The sequence below is a fragment of the Kryptolebias marmoratus genome, linkage group LG7 (assembly GCF_001649575.2).
Source record: "Kryptolebias marmoratus isolate JLee-2015 linkage group LG7, ASM164957v2, whole genome shotgun sequence".
Lineage (NCBI taxonomy): Eukaryota > Metazoa > Chordata > Actinopteri > Cyprinodontiformes > Rivulidae > Kryptolebias > Kryptolebias marmoratus.
In genome coordinates this window covers 5704635-5728322 of record NC_051436.1, presented here as the reverse complement: position 1 = coordinate 5728322, position 23688 = coordinate 5704635, and the positions used below count along the sequence as shown (strand labels likewise).

General features: G+C 45.8%; 1 protein-coding gene across 1 annotated transcript in view; it reads right to left on the bottom strand.

Moving 5' to 3' along the window:
* The window catches only part of ppp1r14bb (protein phosphatase 1, regulatory (inhibitor) subunit 14Bb), a 26939-nt gene extending 4534 nt beyond the window's left edge, over positions 1-22405 (bottom strand). Inside the window, exon 1 of the mRNA XM_017427976.2 lies at positions 21798-22405. Coding sequence (XP_017283465.1) covers positions 21798-21998 — 201 coding nt within the window. The 5' untranslated portion in view covers positions 21999-22405. The remainder of the gene's footprint in view (positions 1-21797) is intronic.
* Positions 22406-23688: the final 1283 nt, after the last annotated feature.

Sequence of the window (23688 nt, the reverse complement as noted above, 5' to 3'; positions counted from 1 at the left end):
GCCGGGAGGAAGGAAGGTGGGAGGTTAAGGATGGAGAAGAGGCTGCAGCTGAGCTGAGAGGGAGAGAGGGTGAGGAGGAGGGGGTGAGGAAGAGGAGATGGGGCTGAAAAAAAGGCCGGAAGACAAGGCTTCAGAGAGGAGACACAAAGAAAGCCGGGGAATCACGAGGGAGGATTTCCAAAAACACTCTTCCAGACTGACTTACAGTGTCTGGAGGTGTGTGTGTGTGTGTGTGTGTCTGCAGATGTGCTCGGGGGGAAACGATGGACTCTGGATGCCGGCGAGCTCTGGAGGTCTGCAGGTGAAGTAAAGCGGCGAAACGAATCGAGCGGATCCAAAAAATAAACAAAAAAAATAAAGGGAAGGAGATCCGCTTCCAGCAGCTCCGTTATCTGAGAACGTCGAAGGAACACGGAGGAGCCCGGCTACGGTTCCAGGCTGTCGTTCTCCCCGATGTCAGTTAGCAAAACAGGAGCTAAACGCTAAAACTGGGACATCGAAGCTAAAAGCTAATATTAACAAAACAAAGTCGAAATTAACAAGAATGAGCTGAACCGCATCCAAACGCTTCAAGCTGCAAAACGATGCCTAAAAGCTAAAATAACTCAATTATTAAACCCAGAAGCTAAAATGAGCAAAACAGCAGCTAAAAGGAGCCAAAACTGGAGCAGATTTTAGAAAACAATGTTTCTGAAGGAACTGAGAGGATTCTTTATAAATGGAGCTAAAAACTGTCAGGATTATAAAAAAATAATAAAAGCTCCGACACGAGAAACTCCAAGCAGGAGAACTTTCTGCCGACTCGGCGTTCGCGGCGTCACGGGAGGTTTGCTCACCTGTGACGCCTTCATCCATCCGAGGAGCTTCGCGTTAAGTAGGTCGCAGGCAGCGAGGATTACGCTTCCTGTTTCCCGTTTGTTTGACAGGATCTGTGGAACGTGTGTGTGTGACGCAAAATAAAATCTACAAACACACACACACACACACACCTCGAGCGCGGTCCAGCTTAAAGGAAAAAAGCTCGATGATGGATGATGAATTAGCCGTTTTTTTTGCTTTCCTGCCGCCTCGGTAACAGGCCGGGATAAAAATAACCAACCGGCTACGGAGACGGCTAAATGCCCGCTCTGCAACAAAACCCACGGCCGTCCTCTGGCAGAGTACGGTGCAGGGACAAAGGTGTGTGTGTGTGTGTGTGTGTGTGTGTGTGTGTGTGTGGGTGGGGGGGTTGAAAGCGAAGGGAAGTAGGCCCACAGGAAGGAGGAAGCAGGGAAAAGTGGGCCGAGTGGCACCAAACAATGACATTTACTTTAATTGCCTTCGGCGCGTGTTTAAACTTTACAGCCTTACAAACTGTTTTATGAAGTGTTTATGACATTCCTCCCTCTCTTTCTTCAGTGTACAAACAGAAAATCCCCACGGAGGGGTTTGACTTCACGTATGGTTTTTAATCCACCCGGTTCGATGAAACGGAGAGGAGGTGAAGGACATTTCTCACGAGGAATCTGACGCAGTTTTCTTGTCCTGGAGTCAGTAAGGTGAATAAAAGCTCACTGATTCTTTCTTGTCTTTGAGGATCGCCTTTTTAAAGGGAGTCTTGTTGTTTGTTATCTGCTGTCGGAACCTGGCGGAACCTCGGGGAACAGCCAGAAATGACGATATTTACACCAAGCAAACCTTGGAGGTCAAACTGGGTCTGTGAGGTTTGTAAACCGGACCTTTTTTTTAATCAATGTTCAGCTGATCCGGATCCAAAGTCAAACTGTTTCTTATTTCCAAGCCTTCCTATTGTCGCCACAAAGAAGGATTCTGTTATTGGGAACCCTTTGTTGGAACACAGCCACGTTGATTTCCTGTCCGGGGGTTAGAGATGTAGCAGCAGGCTACTGTTTTTTTTTTTATTGGTATATAACGTTCTGAAGTGTCCATAGCCTCCGTCCGTCCTTTTCCTGGAGCTCCAGGAGTCACTGGTCGAAAGCCGGGGGGTTCAGTTATCTCACTGGGCTGCAACTCTTAGGACTGGTTGGAGACAAATCCTTTTCACTTGGACTCACACCGAACGACACATCTGTTGGTTCACTGACATACTCCCAACAAACTGCAGCTTCAGGACTCTAAAACTGAGGGGAAGTGAAATGAGAACGGTTTGAGGCTGGTTTCAGACCACAGGAACGACTCTGAGATTCTGTTCTGAGATTTTAAAACAAAAAGAAAAACTGCCACGCTTTTTCAAACGCGTTCAGAAATCCAGCAACACGACGGCGAGACCCTGAGAGGAAACTGAGAACCACGAGCAACTAAATGAAAGCCAATATTCGATTACTTAATTTGTTCACGTGCAAAACTGATTTTGACGACCTCTATGTGGAGCAAACATCGTTCGGCGCCCGGTTGAGAAACGCGGGCTCAAGTCCAAAGTCCTCCCGACGGCGTAAACGTGGTGCTGTTATTGCACAACAAAGGGAGCCCAAAATTAGATTTTTTTTTTTTACAGTAAACCAGTCAAAGCATCTTCAGTCTCCCACGATGCGTGCACGTGCAGGCCTGTGAACAACAGGAACTATGGAGCAAGCCAAGGTATGCAACACGACGACGGATTGAGCCAAAATTAAATAATTCACACTCCTCCACATTAGTTTCAGAGACTCTGAGAGTAAGTCTGACCAACAGGCTAAGTGCCGGTTAATGTATGAAATGAATCTGAATGTGTTTAGAGATTTCTTTAGCGAAAAGTAGTTAGTTTCTCGTTGAAAATGGCGGAAGAGGAGCTTATCGTGCAGCTTTCTGAAGGTGACACCACCGTGACTCAGTTGGTTGTTTGGGCTGCTGATTAATAATAACCACACACAGGGTGAGGCTACAAAAGGAAGCAGTGAAATATCACTGCGGTTCAACCTTCCTGCCGTCTCCCTGCTAACGCTCGGTCATCTCTGCGTCCCGATTCGCCCGCGGCGCGTTACTGAGACCGCTCCGTGGCGTTTGAGGCCGCCTCGCCTCGGGAACGAGAGCGAGACGGACGGGAACAGTCACTGAGAGGTCGACGGGGGGCGCGGTCACTCGGTAAGAATCTGCAGCTCCTACAACGCCCGCCCGCTTCTCTCCACATGCAGAAATTACAGCCTTACTGACGTCTCTGCTTGTGCTCGTCGACACCGAAGGGGTTAAACACGAGCAGCTACTTCCTGTCTGGTCACAGGACCTTGGGAGATAATGGGGGGAGGGGGGAAGGGAAGAGAGACGATACCGTTCTCTTTGACTGAGCGCTCGGAGAGGGCAGACTTGACTGAGCGGTAACACTTGCACGTGCGCGCGCACGCAGATAATTAATCCAAGTAAGTGGCTGGCCGGCTGCAGCGGCTTCAAACAGGCGGCCTCGAACCTCAGTGATCAATAATCAACACAGTACGCTTTAATCCAGCCGTGCGGTTCGGCCGATCCTCATCTCTATTGCTCGCCTAATCAGCTGGATGCACTTCCTCACAGGAAAACTATCACGTCCTGTTTTGAATTGCAGGACAAGAACAGACAGAGCGAGCAGCACGCTGAACAGAAGTAACCTCGATGACCAGCTTACGGCACGAACAGAAACTAGAAAATATCATTTTGTTGATTCAGTCAGCCCTAATTTGGTTACTCTTTGGTACCTCGCTGCCTTGTTTTCATTTAGAGTCGTGTCCACTGACCACAAAGAAGAATTATCTGTATAAACAAGCTCTTCTTGACAGTAAAGACTAACTGTATCGCTTTGTAATAAAAATATAAGCGCTCGTTAGTTAGCACATCCAACCCCGAGCCTCCATCTGTTTGGAGTTAACGGCCTGACTCGACTTCCTGCGATCACACACCAGATAAAATGCAAACAAACAGATCCATTATGTAAAACAAAAAAGGAAGCAGATCCTCCGGAGTCTGTTGATAGAGGACTGGGAACGATAAGATTCGATTTTATTTTCTCCAGAGAGAAATTTCCAAATACGGGGGGGGGGCATCCGAATCGTCACGGTGAAGTTAGGAGAGTAAAAAATAGGAAATATGGTCGTCCCACTTTTAAGACACCCAACAGTAAGTTGTAAGGCTGCCCTCGGTGGCAACGTAAGACTTCAGGATCTACGTAAAATACGTATGAGGTTTGAAGTGAAGTGGGGAGAGAACACGACCTTGTGGTGCTCCGTTTCTGACGCTTTCTTCGCTGCGCCGGCTGACGGTTACCGGTAGTTTAAACGATCTCAGACGGTTATCCAGCTGCGAGATCGTGTCATAAACCGCCAACAAATCCGATCCGACAGCAGATGAACTCCGGCACAGATCTGACGCAGTGTTGCTAAAAAAGGCAGAGCTGAAGTCCAAACATCCTGGTCTGCATGATGAACGCAGGGCCAGATTTACACTATTAAACAAAAACCTTTGATAAAAAAAAAGGCAATAAATGATCTGTGATGGCTTTCAGGTTGGGTCAGGCTATAAGTGTTCCAACTACTGACGCTCCTAACTAAACAGGTCAGGACAAACGGCTTCTGGTAATTATCACCCCGCCATGAAAGGCAGGCAGTAATATAAACGTCTGTGCCTCTGTGTGAACGTGTTAATTGGTCCGTCCGTTAGCGATTTATCTCATGAACCAGTGAACGGATTTTAATGAAACTCTCAGGACGTAACATTACGATTAAACGATTAAACTTATTGAGTCAACCCGATTCAAGATGGCTGCTGCACAGCCACGCGCGAGGTGAACCTCCACACAGGGAGACCTTCTTGTTGTCGCCTCAAGGCTTTAAAAAAAAAACCAGGATGATATAACTGTCAGTTTTATCAATATTGAGCTAAAAGACTATGGCAGCAGCTGAGGGCCGTTCCCGACGGACCAAAGTGCTGAAGATCTCACGATGTCGCACCAAACGTTGGTCTTACTTCTCAGCATGTAGGTGCAGAACGGGATTGCTGAGATTTGTTGAAATCTTCTGAGAACTGATGGCTTTCGATCACATCATTGCTGGATGTGAAATAAGATCTAGACCTGAGGCTTTTCTCACGTTTTGTCTTCCTTATCCATCCCTTTAAAGCAGAAAATAGGACTTTGGAAAGAAAGTGGGGGCAAAGGAGGCAGAGTAATGTCCTGTTTGTGCTTTCAGATGTACAACCAGGGGTGGAAATGAAAATTTTTTACCAGCCACTCAAATATTTTACCAGCCACTATTTTATGTTGTGACAAAAAGTTATTTCATATGATGATGACGATCGAGGTGAGTGGAAGCAGTTGTGGTGCAACTGCAAATTGCAAAAGTTACCAGGGGGAACCAAATATTTCAGCCGTCTGAAATAATCGGTTCCCCCTCTAAAACACAGGACAAAAATAATTTACCAACAACTCCTTACCTGTGTTTATTCCTCTGTATTATGATATTATTAGCACATTTTATTCCTAAAAGAATGATGTTTTTTGTTTTTTTAATGAGAAATATTTGCCCCAACAATTCTGTTAATAGATAAGTCATTATTTATTTAAATTATTAATTGTTTTTGTCCACACGTTGTCTTCATTGTCCATAACAGAGTCTGTCTGTCTATCACGTTAGCAGAACAGTGGGTTAACTTTGCCAAAACAAGTTGTTTGACCTTTCACGGTCTCTGTAGTTCCCTTGCAGCGCGAGCACAGCGCGGCGGTAACGAGCGTTGAACATGAACGCTGCGGAGACGCAGGGGGAACCGTATCTGATGGGGGGACGCGGCTGGACGTAACAGCAGCAACCCGAGCACATTGCTGCATTTGGCCGGTGGTGGCTGCTAATTTCCACCCCTGTGTACAACAGAACTTATTCTGGTCCATTTGTGGTGTTTCAGGTGGGGAGGGGGGGTTTTCTCACCTTGTTGCTGGCAATTTCTGAGGCTGTTAAAAGCATTCGGCCTGTTGCCGTTTTTAATCATCTTCCTTTTCTACTTTGCCCTTTCGAGCAGGATTCTGTTCCCTCTTTTTTGCAAACAAAGCTGCCTCAGTTTTGTCGTAAACGGCCGCGCCACCGGCGTCTTTTATGCAAATGCTTTCACAGAAACTCGCGTGTCGCCAACGTATCCGTGCGCTCGGCCATCCTGTCTGTTGCCCCTTTAGCCTCTCAGTGTCTACCAGCCAACTTCCTCGTTTGTTTTACCGTAACAGACCTGTTGGCTTTCTGTCGTTGGTGCACAGGAAGCACGCAAGACTGCAACAAGAATTATAATAACTTTTAATTGTGCTGCTCACTTGCTGCTTGAGTGACCGGCTCTAACGACCCGATGCTACCTGGGTTGGATCCGATCAAACAGTGTCCAAGTACAGAAAACATCTGTATAATCAGGACACAGGCATCACGTGATAAGTAATGAAAATATAGGACTAGGCTGACGTACACCGTGATACGGAGTCAAGTGATTTCCTAATAAAGAGGATAGTGTCTGTATAAACCCAAACTCATGGATAAGATGTGAACTGACCCAGTTGGGTGACGCAATAAGCCACCATGTGATCATCACCGCATATCTGCAGACAAATTAAAAGTTTCTATGCATTTGTAGCCCCAGCTTGGTCTGATTTTCGTCCAAACTCTCACAGTGGTTCAAGCGTGACGCTATATAGCAGGGCTGGGCAACTTTGGTCCTGGAGGGCCACCATCCTGCAGGTTTTACTTGTTTCTCTGCTCCAACACCTGGTTTGAATCAATGGGTGATTAACAGGCTTCTGCAGAACATGAAGAGGTGATTTAATCTCTGAATCAGGTGTGTTGGAGCAGAGGAAACAAGTAAAACATGCAGGATGGTGGCCCTCCAGGACCAAAGTTGCCCAGCCCTGCTATATAGCAAAGGATCTTGCTCAAACGCACACATGGGCATAAAAAGAGTCTGTAACCCAACGTCAGCCTGTTAGGGCTCGCTGATGGTGGTTTCTAAACGTCGGCCGGGGGACTTGCGTGCCGCCGTTTCTCGACCGAGACGCTCTGCTGGTCCCTCGAGGACACGGCCGGCCTCAGGTAAACCGGAGCTCGGCGGCTGGATGGTATTTCACAGCAAATGGCACTGAGTGGGACGGAGGTTTACGTTTTACTATCGAGAAAAAGCAGCGTAAGACAAATCTGAGGCGTTTATTTGTTTCAAAGATTTTGTCAACGGCTGCAGCCGAACGATGACTCCATTTTGGACGCGGTAGGTGACGCTGCGAGGGTTAACACGACTGCAGGCCCATCAGATTTGTTTCCATGACGCACTGTTTGCATATCAGATCTGATTTGTGTGTCAGGTTTTCGCAGATGTTTCTGCATGGTTTTTCCTGTGGTAACAACGCGACCATCCGCTGATTGGTCCCCTTCCAGCTTTGCTGGCACAGATATCCCCGTCCAAAGCACCACGAGGCGATTTGTGTCTGTCTGCTTTAGTAGTTGTACTGACTACAACTCAGCACTGCTCTTCATCTGGGTTTGACATTATTGGTGTGGACCATTCAGCGTCCAGAGTCACGGAACGTGCTGAAATCTGACTAACACCCAACAATCCAAAAAAAGAACACCGTTTGGATAAGTTAGACAAACTTGGTGAATACACACAACGGATTTTGACTCAAACAAGTTTGACGTAAAGGCCCAACTTTCCTCGAAGGAATGCATGTCGCCTGCCAGCCTTCACGCTGGAATTATAAACGAAGACCTCTTAATCTTAAAAAAATTGTCAAGCTTGAGCCGTTTGGATCAAATCTTGAAATCAAAGTCACGCGTCATTGCGCCTGATGTCGCAGTCTTGCATCTGTTAGCTCAGGAAAAGTTGGGAGTGACTCTCAGCTACTACCACACCAAATTTTAGCTCCATGTCTGTAAAACGGAGTGGGTTACAGACAGTTTTTTAAGTCACTAAATGAAACATTTCCAAATAAAAACTGGATTCTTTTTCTGGGACTCCAGAATATTTGTTTAAAATTGAATAAAAAATGATGATGAATTCAATAAAACACCTAATTTTTGGAGCTAAGGGACCAAAAAAGACAAGTTTTCAAAGCAAAAACAAACCAAAATTCTAGTTAGAAAATGTGCTGTATTTTTTTGTTTTATTTATAAATTGAGCTTAAATTAGTCAAGAACGTCTATCTGAAGATCATATTGGACAACGACGGCCACAAATAACCTTTGGTAGTGAAAACCTTTAACTTCTGAATCTGATGGTAGCTTCTGCAGCTTCATCTCTCCGTCCTATCGGGTCACAAACGGGACAAAAATCCATCGAACGCAGAAACCGAACCGGGCAGCGTCGGAAGCGCCCACTCTCACCCTCCGTCTCCGCTCGAATGTGTCATCTGAGCAGCAGAGAATAAGACTGGATGAGAGAAAAAAAAAGGGGTCTGAGCGCTCCACCGGCTCCGAGACGCCGTGTGTGTAGGTGTAGGTGTGTTTTTATTGGAAAGAAAAAGTAGATTTTAATAAAACTCTTCCTGTGCACTAACCATACCATACCAACTTTATTTATAAAGCACTTTATACACCAACAGGACCAAAGTGCTGTACACAATCATGAAATACAGTACAATCATAAAATAGAAAGGTCAAGTATAAAGTATAAAGTATAAAACAGTACTAAAGTAATTAAAATATTAACAATAAAACAAGGTGAAACATCTCAGATTGTGCCAAAGGCCAAAGAAAAAAGATGGGTCTTAAGAAGGGATTTAAAAACAGCAAGTGAAGAGGCCTGTCTTATGTCCAAAGGAAGGTCATTCCATAGCTTGGGAGCTGCCACAGAAAAGGCACGGTCCCCTCTAAGCTTACGCTTTGTCTTCGGGACCCTCAGAAACAACTGGTGCAGGTAGTTCTTAATAAGCAGCGTTGAAACATCGGCACACAAGGAAAACAGGGAAGAAAACGGCTCATTTCTCGTCTACGGACCAGAAAGAAACAATGCTACTAGAATTGGACCAAAAGGACGAGATTACGAGCAGATCAGAGCAAGAACGAATACAAACAGGGATTACTACAGATTACCATTATGTCACTCTTGGCAAGTAGTACAAACACAACCGAGGGGCTTAACGTTTGTTCATTTCCACCATCGTTCACTGAAACAACCTTCTTCCCTTTTCCCTGGATGCTTCCGCCAGCAGAGCAGACAACGAGGGGTCAGCCGGGCTATTTCGTTTTTTAAAATCCCCCTTTGATCAGGAGCATCCTCGTTTATTGGTACGAAAACCCTGGAACAAATCCATGTGGGGTTCCAGAACGCCATCGTTTTTGTTTTCACACGGATCCGTCACCAACATGGCGTCTGAAACGCGAGCGACGGGCTGGAGAATCTGACCGGCTGATGTTCGATCACCTGGAGACCCCAGAGGGGAAAAGGAAGACCTTTCTGTCCCTAAATATGGATTTCTTTAACTCTTTAATTAGCAGTCACACTCTCACTCAGAGCTTTAATATAACAAATCTGCAGTCATGAAGCTGTTGACGAAACTCGGGTAAAAACTGAGCACGACAAAAACCAAAGCCAAGGGAGTTTACTGTCAACGGTTTGATCCGTTTAATCTTTGGCTAACGGGATAAAGATTTTTCTTTCGAGATTAAACTAAAATGATTATCCATCGAAGTGTTCCTGCTCACTCAGTTTTGTGTTATGGTTTGATCTTGTTTTCTGATCAGCGGCGTGTTTCAGGCTCTAAAACAAACCACAGATTGGAATCCAACGAAAATCCAAGACCGTCACCTTCCAGTTCTCAGGTCATTAAATGCAGATTTTTTCCTGTCAGATTACCGTTCCGTTCTGGGACTTCTTTTAGGACCGTTCCCGAACAAATACCAAACCGGAGTTTATCGTTACGATCCTTTTGAGTCGAAGAAGATTCAGTGCTGCGACGCGAATATGAAACTGATCGTTGATGCACTTCGATTGTCTTGAAACTTAAATGACTAAAAGAAACTACGATTTATACGTTTCCGTACCTCTTAAATCAGTGGTGTCCAATCCTGGTCCTGAAGGGCCACTATCCTGCATGTTTTAGATGTCTCCCTGCTCTTCAGCAGGTCTTCAAGTTCTGCAGAAGCCCGTTAATCGCTCATTCATTCAATTCAGGTGTGTTAAAGAGGGTAAACAACTAAAACATGTAGGATAATGGCCCTCCAGGATCAGGATTGGACACCCCTGTCTTAAATCATGACAAAAAAAACACTAATCACAGGCTAACGACCAACGGTTAGCATAGACGCTAACTTAACATCAAGAATGCCACAGAAATGCTAACACGATTAGCATCTTGTTTATCCCTGGAGATTCAAACACAAGTCAGATGTTTCATGATTTAAAAGACATCGAGACGGAACAGATGCTGGCCGGGGTGCAGAAGGGTCTGCTCGCAGTGACCGAACGCTGCTGCACATGTTACAACTGACCCCGAAGAAGAGGAAACGGTGACGGGGGTTACAGGGAGTTTTGTTTGGCTGGGAGCAGCACGCTGATTTAAGAGGAAGGACTGAAACAAAGTCCGCTCACATCCGGGTTTCAGATTGTTTTGCCACGTGTCCCCGCCAGTCCACCCAACACACAGACATCTTTCGTCTTTCCTTTATATATTTTTTTGTCTCGCTGACATAAGAGAGCGTCTTGTGTAAGAACGACTCTTTATGTGGGGCGATCTCGCCCAGCTTAGGCTCTGGCATACAAACGGTACAGAAGTGTGTATCAGAAGCTAAATAAAGCCTGAAACGCTCGTCTGACGTCGGCTCCGACGCTCCTCCCGGGACTGAAATCCTCTCCTGAGTGGATCAACGCCACTTCACCGAACCTGCAGGCGGCTGGCGCTCCGCGGCTCCCGGAGAGGCGACGCCAGCTTCGGCCCCAGCTAATGTTTACAGAAACGCGGCGTCGATATTTCACTGTTGTCATACACGTAGCTACAGTTAGCCAAACAAAGCCATGTTCATCTATCATCTCTAAGTGTTTTAAGACAAACAATAATAAAAAAAAAAAAGACCCGGTGCCACATACAGGAATAACGCTGTGTGCCGGACTGCATCCCGTTGGAAAGCCGCATCAAAACCGGGCAAAACCTTTAACCACGACAGTCAGTGAAATCCTAAAAAACTGATGAATTATTCACCAGCTAAGAGCAGAAATTTACCCAGGACCACCGGAGCACTTCAAACTAACAGCACGCGGAGGATCGCTCAGAGAAGTGAGCGGGGAGGCTCAACAACGATTACGGTTTATGGAAGGAAAGACGTTAACGGCTGGAGCCTTTATTGCGAGCGAGACCAATAAACGTGCACCGGCGAGAGTAACAACCCGTAACAGAGCCGCTAACTTCTAGTTAAGATTAGAAATAAAGCCTAGTTTTTTTTGTTTTTTTTTACACGACACAAGCCGGAACTACCAGCTCGCCCACTGATATGTGATGCTTTAAGGTTCACATGTTGGACGGTCGGTGTACAGACCTTGCCGACAGGGGAGCGAGTGCCAAGTCACGCAACGAGTCAGAGACTTTTCTGACTCGGGGCCGATTCAACGCCTGAGCTGCTCTATTAGAAATCTGTTGTAATGGATACGGTGTGCATCTGCGTTGATGGCGCCTTTCCAGGTATCGCCAGAGGCACTAATGCACCCCCATACCATCAGAGAGGCAGGTTCTTGCGCTCTGATAACAGCACAGAGGACGAGGTTTACACGAGTCCATTTTAAACGAGCTTCGGTCCAGAGAAGACGGCGGCGTCTGTGGATGGATTAAGGAGCGGCGAACTGCGTGGAAGCGTTCCCGAGCCCCGTGCGGTTTTGTTCGGAACAAAACAAGAGCAGTTTGTTTTTTGTTTTTTTTTTTAAACGCAGCGCGGCTCGCCCTTTGAACTGAGACGGTGTTACGAGCGGCAAGCGACGGGGCGTTCAAAGCCTCCTGGTTTTACTCGGAAACTGCCGTCACAGGCTGATGAGCCTCTGCCCATTTTTACTTCTCAGGGATTCAGCCGCTCTAAAAGGCTATTTTTAATCCCCAGTCTTCTCACCGACCTGCTGCCAATTAACCTAATTAGTTACAAAACGCTCCTTCGGCTCTTTCCCTCCTTCTGTTGCTCTGATCCAGTTTCTTTTTAAATGCGGTGCTGCCATCAAATTCTAAATTACCTCATTTTCTCTAATAATTGTCTAATTTCTCTCTAAACATTTGATACGTTTACCATCTTCCACCAAACCATCTGTTTTTATTCACATTTTGCACAATGTCTGCCCCATTTTTTGCATTATTGGACTTATAGCTGTACATCCAATGATTACTTTCTGAGGGTTTCATTAAAGATATTTTGCTAACAGACAAATGAACAAGCAGAGACAAAGGCAATCACATTATTGCCTGCCTTTCATGGCGACGAGAGATAAAAATGAACTCAAACCAGTCAAAAACTGGGCTTTCACAACCCTGAACTGTGTGTGTTTGTGTGAACATGATCAGGTGTGTGTGTCGAGTGCAGACTTTGTTAATAATGTGGGTTTTATGAACTGTTTGTGTTTGTTTTTTTTTCCTTTTTACACACTTCCTGTGACAGCCGACCCAAACATCATTCAGAATGACTCAGATACTTTTTTTCTACATTCGTTTGGCGTTCGTCATCACTTCCTTCCCCCCTAAACACACACACACACACACACACACTCGGCCTGCCTCAGTCACAATACTGCTGGCTCGTTGCCACCTTTCTAATTCAGCTGATTAAAAAAAATAAAGTTTGCTTGGTGAGGCTGAGTCACCCCCAAAGAGCCCCTGGAAAGCAGAACCACAACTGTGTGTCCAACATGTAGGAGCACATGTAACCCATTACCAAGCTGTGTGTGTGTGTGTGTGTGTGTGTTGTAGGTGCTAACACACACAGAGGAGTCTTTCAGCCCCGCCGTGTAACAGCCACTCTTTGTAGTCCGTCTCTTGTGAAACAGGGTCACACTGATTGGCATTCAGACCTTTAAAAAGGTGAAATGAAAAGTGTTCGGAAGCGGACATAAATCCAAAGAAAGTCATAAAAGCTGCTTGTTTTCAGAGTCTCCCTTTTTAAAATTAACAATAAAAGATAAAAAAAAAAATCACTTGGGTCTCTTCTGAGTTTTCTGTGATCCCTCAGAAATGAACAGGAAATACGGATAGCGTGGGGAAGGGGTGGGATGGTTCAGTTTGTTGTGATTAATCGAGTAAATCGACCCAAAACTCCAACAGCTGAGTCGTTCTTCAGCTTCCTGAAGGACAACAAGGTTGGATGGATGGGGTCAGTTTAGCTCCAGAGTCTGGAGACTGACTGCAGCTAACGTTCTAAAGAGGAGAACCTGGAATTTGAAGAAAGACCACCGCCTGTCGGACCACCGCCACCCACCGCCTGCCCCAGATGGGAAACTCCTTAAAGACCGCCTGAGATCACTGTGAAGCTTTAGGGGCTCCCCCTTTTGTAAAACGTGGGACTTGACTTGACTTGACTTCACTGCGACAGTGACCTCCTCGGCGGTCTGCCACAGCTGGCCCCGCCTCCTTCTACGCCACCAACTGAGGAGGTGACTCCGCCCACACAACCACCCCCCACAGAAACTCTTAAAAACAAGTCGTTGACGTTTGGAACCAGCGAAACGGACCGCCGGAGGGTTTTATGACGGTGTTCAACTAAAAGAGAAACATGAAAACTCATTATTTTAATATTTTATTTCTTTTCCCCTTTAAAGGGAACACTGGACGCCATCTGTGTTTGTCTTCTATGTGTGTGTTCTTTACCAGACATAAGAAAACGCCATCATCTGTACCTGCAGAATGAATCTTTCTTTTTCCTAAAAACGGTGTTCGGTGTCATTAAATCTGCCGTATGTGAAGATGGTGTCGTGTTTTTACAGGAAGCGGAGGCACAGTTCTGTTTTTTTTTTTGTTTTTGAAACATGAAGTGATGCGATTTAGCTGGCGGAGTTTCCTCTTCTGCTGTCGATTTTTCCCTGGGAAGAGTCGCGCTTCCTCTGCTGCGTTTAAACTGAGTTTAATTAAACCCCTTTGTTGACATGTGCAACGAATCCAGTTCTTCTTATAAAAAAAGGTAACAAAGACCTCAGCTGGCAAAAACAAACTTCATTTTAAAGTTTTAAAGTCTTATGTTGATAAATGAGTTAGAGACAGTTTGTTTAAATCTTAAAAAAATAACTTGATGATGCTGCGAGACATTGAAGTATGGGCCGTGCATGACTCTCAGCTACTACCACACAACACTTTAGCTCAATATCTGTGAAATTAACTGACTTGTAGCCATTTTTTGTTGGTTAGTGTTGATTAGCTGTGGCGGCCATCCCAAAAAAGGTCTTTACGGCCTTTTTCCCCTGGGCTCGACTCGGCCAATGGGGCGTTCGGAGTCCTTCCTCCGAACCCCCCGTTGGCTGGTTCTGGTCACTTCCAGCTCGCTTCTTAGAGTTTCCAAAGGAGTCGAGCCAAAGGTCAGAGGTCAGCAAAATGCGGGTCAGTGATTGGCCAGAGAGCGCCTCCTTCACAAGAAACCCACCATTTAAAAAAAAACAACAAAAAACCTGGCAATCTAGCAGCATTTGTTTCTGTCATTTACTTAAATTAAATGGCAACACATCAACCAAACACCACGGTACCATGAGGTGCAGATGTTTCCGTAATCGTTGGCTGAGGACAGAATCCAGACGGAGTTGGACCAAATGGACTCCATTTAGCGGCGCAGGGAAGGCGGCTTCGCCTCGACATCTTTGGACACCCAAGGCAGGGCTTGCTGAGTGTTTCCTGACGTTGTTTCACCCTTTTACCCATCGGCAGTGAGCTCAAAAAGGATACTTTTGAAAGTTATATCGATAACCGCCGAGACGAGGCGATGCGAGGGCTGCAGTGGCTCAGGAGGTAGGGGTTTGTCCTGTAACCGGTGCCGGTTCAAACCCCTGCTCCATCTGTCTCAGCCGCTGTGTCCTCGGGCAAGACGTTCAGCCGCCTTGCCTACTGATGGTGGTCAGAGGGCTCGGTGGCGCCGATCGAATGACGGCCTCACCCATGACTGATTGTAGCGTGAAGCGCTTTGGGGTCCTCGGACGCCATACAAGTTTACCATTCACCATGGCGAGATTGGACAACCGAAAAGTGGCTTTAGTCGTAGGTTCATGCCCAATGGTTACTTTGAGTTATTCCAGAAATTTGGTCCAAGTAAGTAAAAGAAAACATTATCACCCGCTTTTTGCCTTTTGGCAGCAACAGCAACAACATAAGGCAACTTTTCATATAAACTACACTCCAGACTGAACTGAAGTTATAAAAAACAGTGAATTGAATCCCTTCAAACAGACTTTTTTTTGAGTAATGTTGTGTTTCTACATACTGACATATCTGCTTCCACATCTATCATCTGCTGACTAAACGCTTGCGTTTCATTAGAGTTAGTCTGAGGGAAACAACAAAAACAGCACGCCCCGACAAGATTTCAGCTCTTAATTTGACTTCTGTGTCAGTTTATCCACCCCGAGCAGCGTGTAAGGACAGAGCAGGAGGACAATCAGTCCTTAAACAGCAACCGACGAGATTAGAAACAGGTTTTTTTTTCTGTTTTTAGACTTTTGTTAATGCTTAAACGGCCTCCTCGGCTGCTGCAGAGTTTTAGGAAAGCCCTGAATGATAAATGTGACACAACGCTCGGAAAAACACTTAAGATGAACACGGACAGACGAGGGAACGTCGTGCTTCCAGACTAAGAGCTTCGGATCTGAAACTCGGACAACAAATTAAAAAGGTTTTAATCTATGACTGGCTCGCTGCTGCAGAAACACTCTCTCCCTCTCTGACCTTCCTGCCTCCTCCTACGGCTGTTTCATTCTCCGTTTTCCTCCCCCGTCCCCCCCCAGAGTTTCCCCTTCTAGTTGCATTCCTGCCGCTGTTCTCCCGTGTGCGCAGCCACGTAGGACCCTGGAGCTCAGGGATCGGTTCCTCCCGAAGGCGCAGAGGGGCAGTTACCGCGGTGGAAATGATGCCGCGAGCTGGGGAGTTCGATTATTCTGCTAAAAGCGTCACTTTTCTTTTCTTTAAACCCCCAGAGAAAGTTTCAAACTCACTTAGCACCTCCTAACAGAGCAGCTGCTCAACATCAGAGGAATCGTAAACAGTATTCACAAACCGACGGCGTCTCAAGAAGCTGCTTCTCGTCAGGGTGTCGGGTTTCAAACTACAGCGGCTCGGTGTAAAAATAAACAATGAGGCGAGGAGTGGGGGGGGTGGAGGCTCCACGGCAGCTGTTTCCACCCCTCCCTCTCCACCATCTCCACCCTCACACGCCGATCAGACAACCTGCAGCACCTCTGAACCGACACCGCCTGGAACGGACCGAGTGGGTTCATCTGACCAGGTCTGAAACAGCTGAGTCAGCACTGTCGGCCTGTTTGGAGTTCCTCCTGGCCGCGTTTTCGGACTCTTTACTTCAGCAGACTTTCAGCTAATTCGGCCATTCAGGAAACATTCAAATGTTCGGCTCGTTCGGGATGTTACAGCTGTTACTTTATTTACCCCCCCCATAGAAACGCACTAAAATCTCTTCAGAACCTCCAAACACACGCTACACTTCTGCTGGCCTTAGCTTTTAGCTGCTGGTCTTAACTTTTGGCTACTGTTTTGTTAGGTTTACCTTCTTAGTTTTGCTAGTTTTATCTTTTAGCTACTATTCTGGTAATTTTAGCTTTTGGCTACTACTTTGCTGGTTTTAGCTTTTAGCTACTGTTCTGCTGGTCTCAGCTTTTAGCTACTGTTTTGCTAGTTTTATTTTTTCAGATAGTTTGGTTAGTTTTAACTTTTAGCTACTATTCTGCTAATTTTAGGTTTTAGCAACTGTTTTGCTGGTCTTTGCTTTTGGCTACCATTTAGCAAATTTTAGCTTTTTAGATAGTTTTGTCAACTTTAGTCTTTCAGCTACTGCTCTGCTAATTTTAGCTTTTGGCTACTGTTTTGCTGGTTTTAGCGTTTAGATACCGATTTGCATGTTTTAGCTTCTATCTTTTGTTCAGCTAACTTTAGCTTTTGTACCAACTAAACTTCAACAATTCAGTTTTAGCTTCTTGAACAGATTTCAGCGACGTCATTTTCACATTTATTTATTACAGAAAAAGTTTTTTTGTTCTCATTAAATTTTATTTCTTGAGGACCTTCGGCTCATTTTTGTCTGTTTATCACGGTTTAAACCGCAGCCTCGATGAAACCTGCTGCTCCGGTTTTATTTCTCTCCACCTCCGTAAATCCGGGGCGACACGCATCCCTTCAGGGAAAGCTACGCCTTTAATTATGGTGAAAACTGGAGAAAACATGGAAGATCTCTGGTTTCTTTTTTTCCCCAACATAAACATTTTTAGAAGCCCTGTTGCCATGGAGTCACACCAGGACTCCTCATAGCAACCGGGACTGATCGGCTGACTGAGGAGCGGCCCGGCTGCTTGTCGCGCGTTTAAAGGGATTATCCGAACGGTTAAATGACTCGGAATGATTTCCCTGAAGTACAAACTCCACCGGGTTTGATTCTTAGTCAGAAGATGGCTCCACAGAAGGAGAATCAGAAAACAGGGGTGGACTGATTGACGGGGAAAGACTATCTTTTAAATAATGGACTCATAGGGTTAAACAGAGTTAACTCCCCTCTGCCTTGTGTCGGTCAGGAAACGGGGTTCCCTCCTCGACCTGCCTCTCCCGTTACGCTCCGAACGAGCCCGACGCGTCTCCGTCAGCGAACCGACTGTAAATTAATCTCTTTGTTGTCTAACAGCCACGGCACCGACTCCATCAGGACAATGAAAACCGTTCTGAGTGTGTGTGTGTGTGTGGGGGGGACAAATACAGGCATCGTCGATGCAACAGAACGAGGAACGGGACGTTTGTGTCGCGTCCGTCTGGCTGAGTGGATGTACTGAAACAAAGAGAGACGAACGAACCAGCGTCGGCCATTGTTGGATTAAAATCACGGCCTCTTCCGCGTGGAAACGCTTCTTCCAAACAAACAAACGGCAGGGCGCCGTTTCTACAAACGGGGCCCTGCATGCGACGCCGTGAGGAACGTACGCCAACAAACAGGAAACAAGGCGCGGAGCACTCCACCCTACGCCCCTCTACAGCACTGGTGACGTCATCGACTCGCGCCTCTGCGTCGTAACGGCGACATCCAACGTGACAGGACCGGTCGCTGTTTTGGCGTTTTTAAGAAGACGCCAGTACGATTTTAAAAGTTTAGATATTTATCTTTCTTTGCAGGAGATGTCTGGCTGCTCATTTGTGTTTTTGTTCTGACTTGTTGAAGACGGAGCAAAGTTGGAACGTGGAAAACTAATTTCTTTGAATCATAAAAATCATAATTTTTGCCAAATTCTGCCTCCAAGCTTCTCTCCTGAGACGAAAACTCAGACTCAGTTTATTTAAACAAAGCAAGGTCCACAGTGCGTATTAATCCAACACTGGCACACGATCAAAGCATGTTGATTTCAAAATCCTCTTTAGTCCCATTAATCCCTTCTGCTCGCTCATTTTTTTATAAAATAGGTGTCTTAACAGGACACGTCTTGTCCTTACAGAAGACAGGACGAACAAAGACATCAGTCTGGATTTCTGAAACTGCACATTGAGCTTTTAGTTTTTCCCTGAGTGAGTAATTACCTACAGCTTTCTGACAGATTTAGTCATAGTCGGAGCTTAAAGTGCAAATAGCACCCTCACACACACACACACGCGTGGATTTTGACTGGCAGAAAAACCAAAACACCAGTTTTGGTTTTTGTTTGCCTTTTTAAACAGAACGAGGGAATAAAAAAACAGATTTAGGGCTTCGTTCCAGCTGCTGAACGCTTATACAACAAACAGGGGGCGGCCATTTTACCTGGCTGTTAGGTGTTTGTATACAAGTCATCACTGCAACAACAAAAAATCAGTTATTTAGAACTTAAATGTTTGGAGTAAAATAGGATTTCACTTGTTTTAAACTGAATCAAGTAAAGTTAAAGATGTAAACACTTCAGCAGGACTAGTTAACCCACCTTGAAGGAGGTTAGTTCGTGTTTTATGATGATTTAATTGGTTTATTCTTACAAACGGCCACAGCAGCTTAAAGGGGTCGTTGATCGGCAGCGACGTTAAATAATTACCACGGTCTCTGGATCGTTTGAACGCTTTGATGGGGTTCTGTAAGTCAGCAAACACATCCGGGGCTTCGTTCGCTGCCGGTGGAAGTGGAGGGGTCGTAGGGAGGCTCGGCACCCGGATGTGTACCGGCGGAGGAACACCGGCCAGTACCGGCCCACTTTGAGCACCATTAAAGCAACGCTCTCCGGTTAAAAACACAACCATCTCGCAGTGTCACACACACACACGCCGCGCTCGGAATAAAATGTGGGTCAGCGGCAGCTCAGCGGAGTCGACACAAGCTTACCAAGCACTGACGCCAGCAGCTGCTGCCGGGTCACATTAGAACCGCACGGCTCTGCCGCGTGTCACCGGGTCTGAAGAGGAACCCCCGGGGGCTCTAAAGATGGCCCCTGGTTCTGACGAGTCACCGCGACGGTCAGACAGATCGTTATAAAGTGACAACTGGAGCCAACCCAGGTCAAGATGGTCGACACGACCAGCTGACCCGAGAAAAAACAGCCGACGACTGAGCCGACGTTAGTAGCCGAAGGTCGCCTACAACATGTACACCAAGCGCTACACGTCTGCTACCAACCGCTGGAGTCAACCTGGCCCGTCTGTTAGCGAAATATCTGGTGAGCCACTGAGCGGGCTTTGATGAAAGTAACCACCGGGTGTGCATCGGATAGTGATTCACCTTCGGAGCCGACGGCTAATCGACCTTTAACCGACACGACGATGGTTATATTTCAGCCAGGTTCACAGAGCTGAAGTTTGGTGTGGTAGTAGCCGAGAGTCGTCCACGACACACACCGACGCACAAAACGGCCATGACTCTGCCATTTTATAAACAGGAGATGACCTCAATTTATGCAAGGCGGCGGGTGATATGCATTCCTTAAACCTTAAACCAGGGATGTCGAACTCAGAAACACAAGGGGGCCAATTTTGACCAATATTTATTTAAAAAAATACATAAATTAACCCTGGTTTTGGATGTAATATGTCAATTTATTCAAATAGATAATATCAAATACCTTTCCTCAGTTAAACATTATATAGAATTAAGAAGAAACTTAGTTTAATGAAAAAAGAAAATAGATCAAACTTAACAAGACGCATCATTAACCTTCATTTCTTCTGCTTTCTTATCAATTTTCCTCCATTAAAGCAGCTAAAAAGACGTCAACTAAACTCTGATATAAGTCGAACCAACAAGAGTTTGATCGGTCCCGTGTGTCGCTCTCTGCTGCCCCTTTTGAAGTCAAAAATCAAAGATTTAAAACTTGATTGTCTTGGCCACAGAGACTCCATCTGTCACAAACTGCAGGGACGGGTCTAATGGTGTTTAAATGTTGTGGTGCGTTCAAAGAGCGCAGGGAAACGGGAACTTCTGAGGTTCCTAGTTGTAAGTTTCAACGCTGGGTTCCCGCTTGGCGCGTTGGAAGCTGGCGAGCGCCAACAGAGACGCGTCCTCGGCGTTCATACGAGGATTTTACTGCTGCAGTCGATAAAGAGCAGTGTTTGTAGAAGAAGAAGAAAGAAATATGGATGCTATGATGGGCGAATCACAGCTTTGTTTTTTAACCATGTTTCCACTGGTTTTGCCGCATGCTGCCCCCTGTGGTTTCGGAAGATACTGCAGCGGCGTGAGCGTCGAGTATAAACGCCTACGCCGCTCGCGGAGTCCTGCGGGAGGAACTCCGACTACACCCGGTTAGGATTTCAAAATGGCTGCTGCTCACATCTTTACTTTTACTGTTAAAACTCGTTCTTTTGGTTGTGTTTTTAGGTACTTTTTAACGTGTTTATAGACAGCATGAAAACGTGTCCCGCGAGTGCAGCTCGTATACGTTTAGTCAGATTTCATATTCTGCGAGAAAAATAAAGGCGTCCATCTTGTCTCCGACTCACATTGAGCAGGACGACAGGAACGCGTGGGAAGTGGGAAATTACGTCGCTCCAAACGCACCGTAACTTCCCCCGCCGTCCAGTCAGTGAGGAGTCGGAAACAAGATGGCAGCCATATTGAAAACCTAACTGGTTACTCCCAGTTGAGGAGGACATTCCCGTTGAAATTTAAGACTAGGAAGTTGGAAATTCCCATTGGAAGGCACCATTAAGTGACCCGATTTCCAATGTAAATGGAATGCACCATTGTCTCGGGAAGGGGGGGGGGATGTCTGGCCCGCGGACCTTGAGTTTGACACTTGTCTTTAATTTATTAAAACATGTGAAAAGCGTGGACTCCGTTTCCAAGAAAAACTTACAATTTGCACAATTTTCAAAGCAAAAAACTAAAGAACAAAGCAGGGACTTCTCAGCTGGCGGCCATTTCCCCTCCCTCTCTCCCCCCCTGTTTTAATTAAATGAGATTGCTCACAGGTGTGCTTTAAATCCGTTTCAACCAATCAGAACAAAGAGCCAAGCAGCCGGGTCCATAATGAGGCTATAAAAGCACCATGTGCCGGATTTAGCCAACCTGTAGGTGAGGGAGGACGAGCTTCGCCTCCTGTGAGGCCGAAATAAACAATAAATAAATAAATATTGGTTCTTTTCTGAGGCTCGGACTGTGACACGAGCTAGGCCAAAAAAATATATAAAATAAAAAAAAGGAAAAATTACACGAATGACAAAGAATAAAGAGGAATCAATCCCGAGGAGGCGGCCGAATCGATAAGCGATAATCAATGGGTTCGGTTGTTTTTACCTCGCAGTCGTACAGGTCCGTTAGCTGGTCGATGATCCACTCCTCCAGGTTCAGTCTCTTCCTCAGCTCCTTGCGGTCGTATTTGACGGTGACCCGTCCCTGCTTCCGAACCGGCGTCTCCGGCTCCTCCGCGGTGCCGGCCGGCGTCTGGAAATACACACGGGGCTGAGGGCTCGTCTCCGGGCTCGTCACAGCTGCCATTGCGCGTCGCTCGGTTTGGTTAAAAAAAAAAGGATTTAAAAAAAAAAGGGGGGGATCCTCCACCTGAGGTTTGAGAGGGGAGATGAAGCGGAAAGCGACCTCTGGTTCCTCGCTTCTTTATTTATTTTATTTTTTTACTTTAAAAATAACAATGGATGTGTGCGACTTCAAATGCCTTCCCCCCCCGGGCTGAAGCAAACGGGGCTCCGGAGCTTTTGTTGTCCAGTCTCCTCTCGCTCCAAAAAAAAAAAAAAAAGGACACCGACCGTCTTTCACAAACCGACAACGGATCTTCGGTTGAACGGGACGAGTAACCGGCTTAACGGGCTATTTTCAGCTTCAGACTGCTTATATAAAAAAAGAAGAGGAGAGCCCGGCCTCAACTCTTCAATGAGTACAAAGAAGGAGGGGAAAAAAAAAATCACTCGTCCCTCTCCACTCTGTTCCCCCCCTCTTCCGCCGCGACTGCGCATGCGCGCGACTCTGAGCTCGACCGTTGGTCGCCATTTTTAAATAAAAAATATATACATATTTTCACAAATTGCGAATTGTTCCTAAACTTATGACACTAAAATTCAAATTTGAGTAGCTTTTGTCTGCTTGTTTGTCTGCCACGAAGCGCTGAACGTTTTTTTTTTTTTAACAAAACAGGATAATGAAGTTATATTTTTATTAACAAACCTGATTCAAGATGGCCTCCAACGCAACAATGGCTACATAACCCATTCAGCTTCACAGATACTGAGCTAAAAGCTGTTGTGGAAGCAACTAAAAGTCACCCCTAACACTTACTTTCTGAGCAGAATGTTTGTTTAAAACTTTGTTGGACAACAAATCAGTCTGTTAGCCAAATATTTGACAAACCCATTGAATCTATCAATGGCCGACTCCAACGATTTAGCCAAATGTGTGGAGCTCAGGACACGTGTTGGAGATGACTCTCAGCTACCGCCACACCAAATGTTAGCTCAATATCTGTAGAAATGACTAATTATTGTAGTATTAGTGATTTCGAAGATTATTTAGCTGTGGTGGCCATTTTCAATCAGGTTGACTCTAAAATATGACCAATATGTCCAATGTTAACTATCTGAAAGTTTCAATAAAATCTGCCTAGAGGTTCATTCATTGTGTGGTTCTTGGAGTGTGTATTGGGGATGATGCTCAGCTACTATCACATCGAATTCTGTCTCAATATCTGTAGCCATTTATGTGTTGGCTAAGGTCGATTACCTGTGGCAGCCATCTTGAATTGAGTTGACTCCAGTGGTTAATCCATTTAATTTAATGAATTTCGACAGTTTCCTTGAAACCCATCAAGCAGTTTATGATATATTTTGCTAACAGACAATCCAAACAATACAGCCTAACCCTTAAAGTGGCGTATAATGAGTCAGTGTGAGAACCATTCAGTGCGGGAGTTAATCCTTCAATAATATTTACCATTTTTTCCTTGGAGGCACTTGATGTTTGAGTTTTTCCATGGCAGTTTAAACTCGTCGACTGAAAAGTGTGAAACGCACACAGGCAAACTCTCACACCTTGGCCTCACGCTTTATCTAAAAATAATCCTGCACACGCCTCACAAATGACTTACAAACAGACTTCCCGTTCTTGGATTTCAATCTGCGCCACAGGTGGGAAGCAGCAGGAGCGAACGGGATGGTTTCTTTTTTTAAAAACTCTGTGA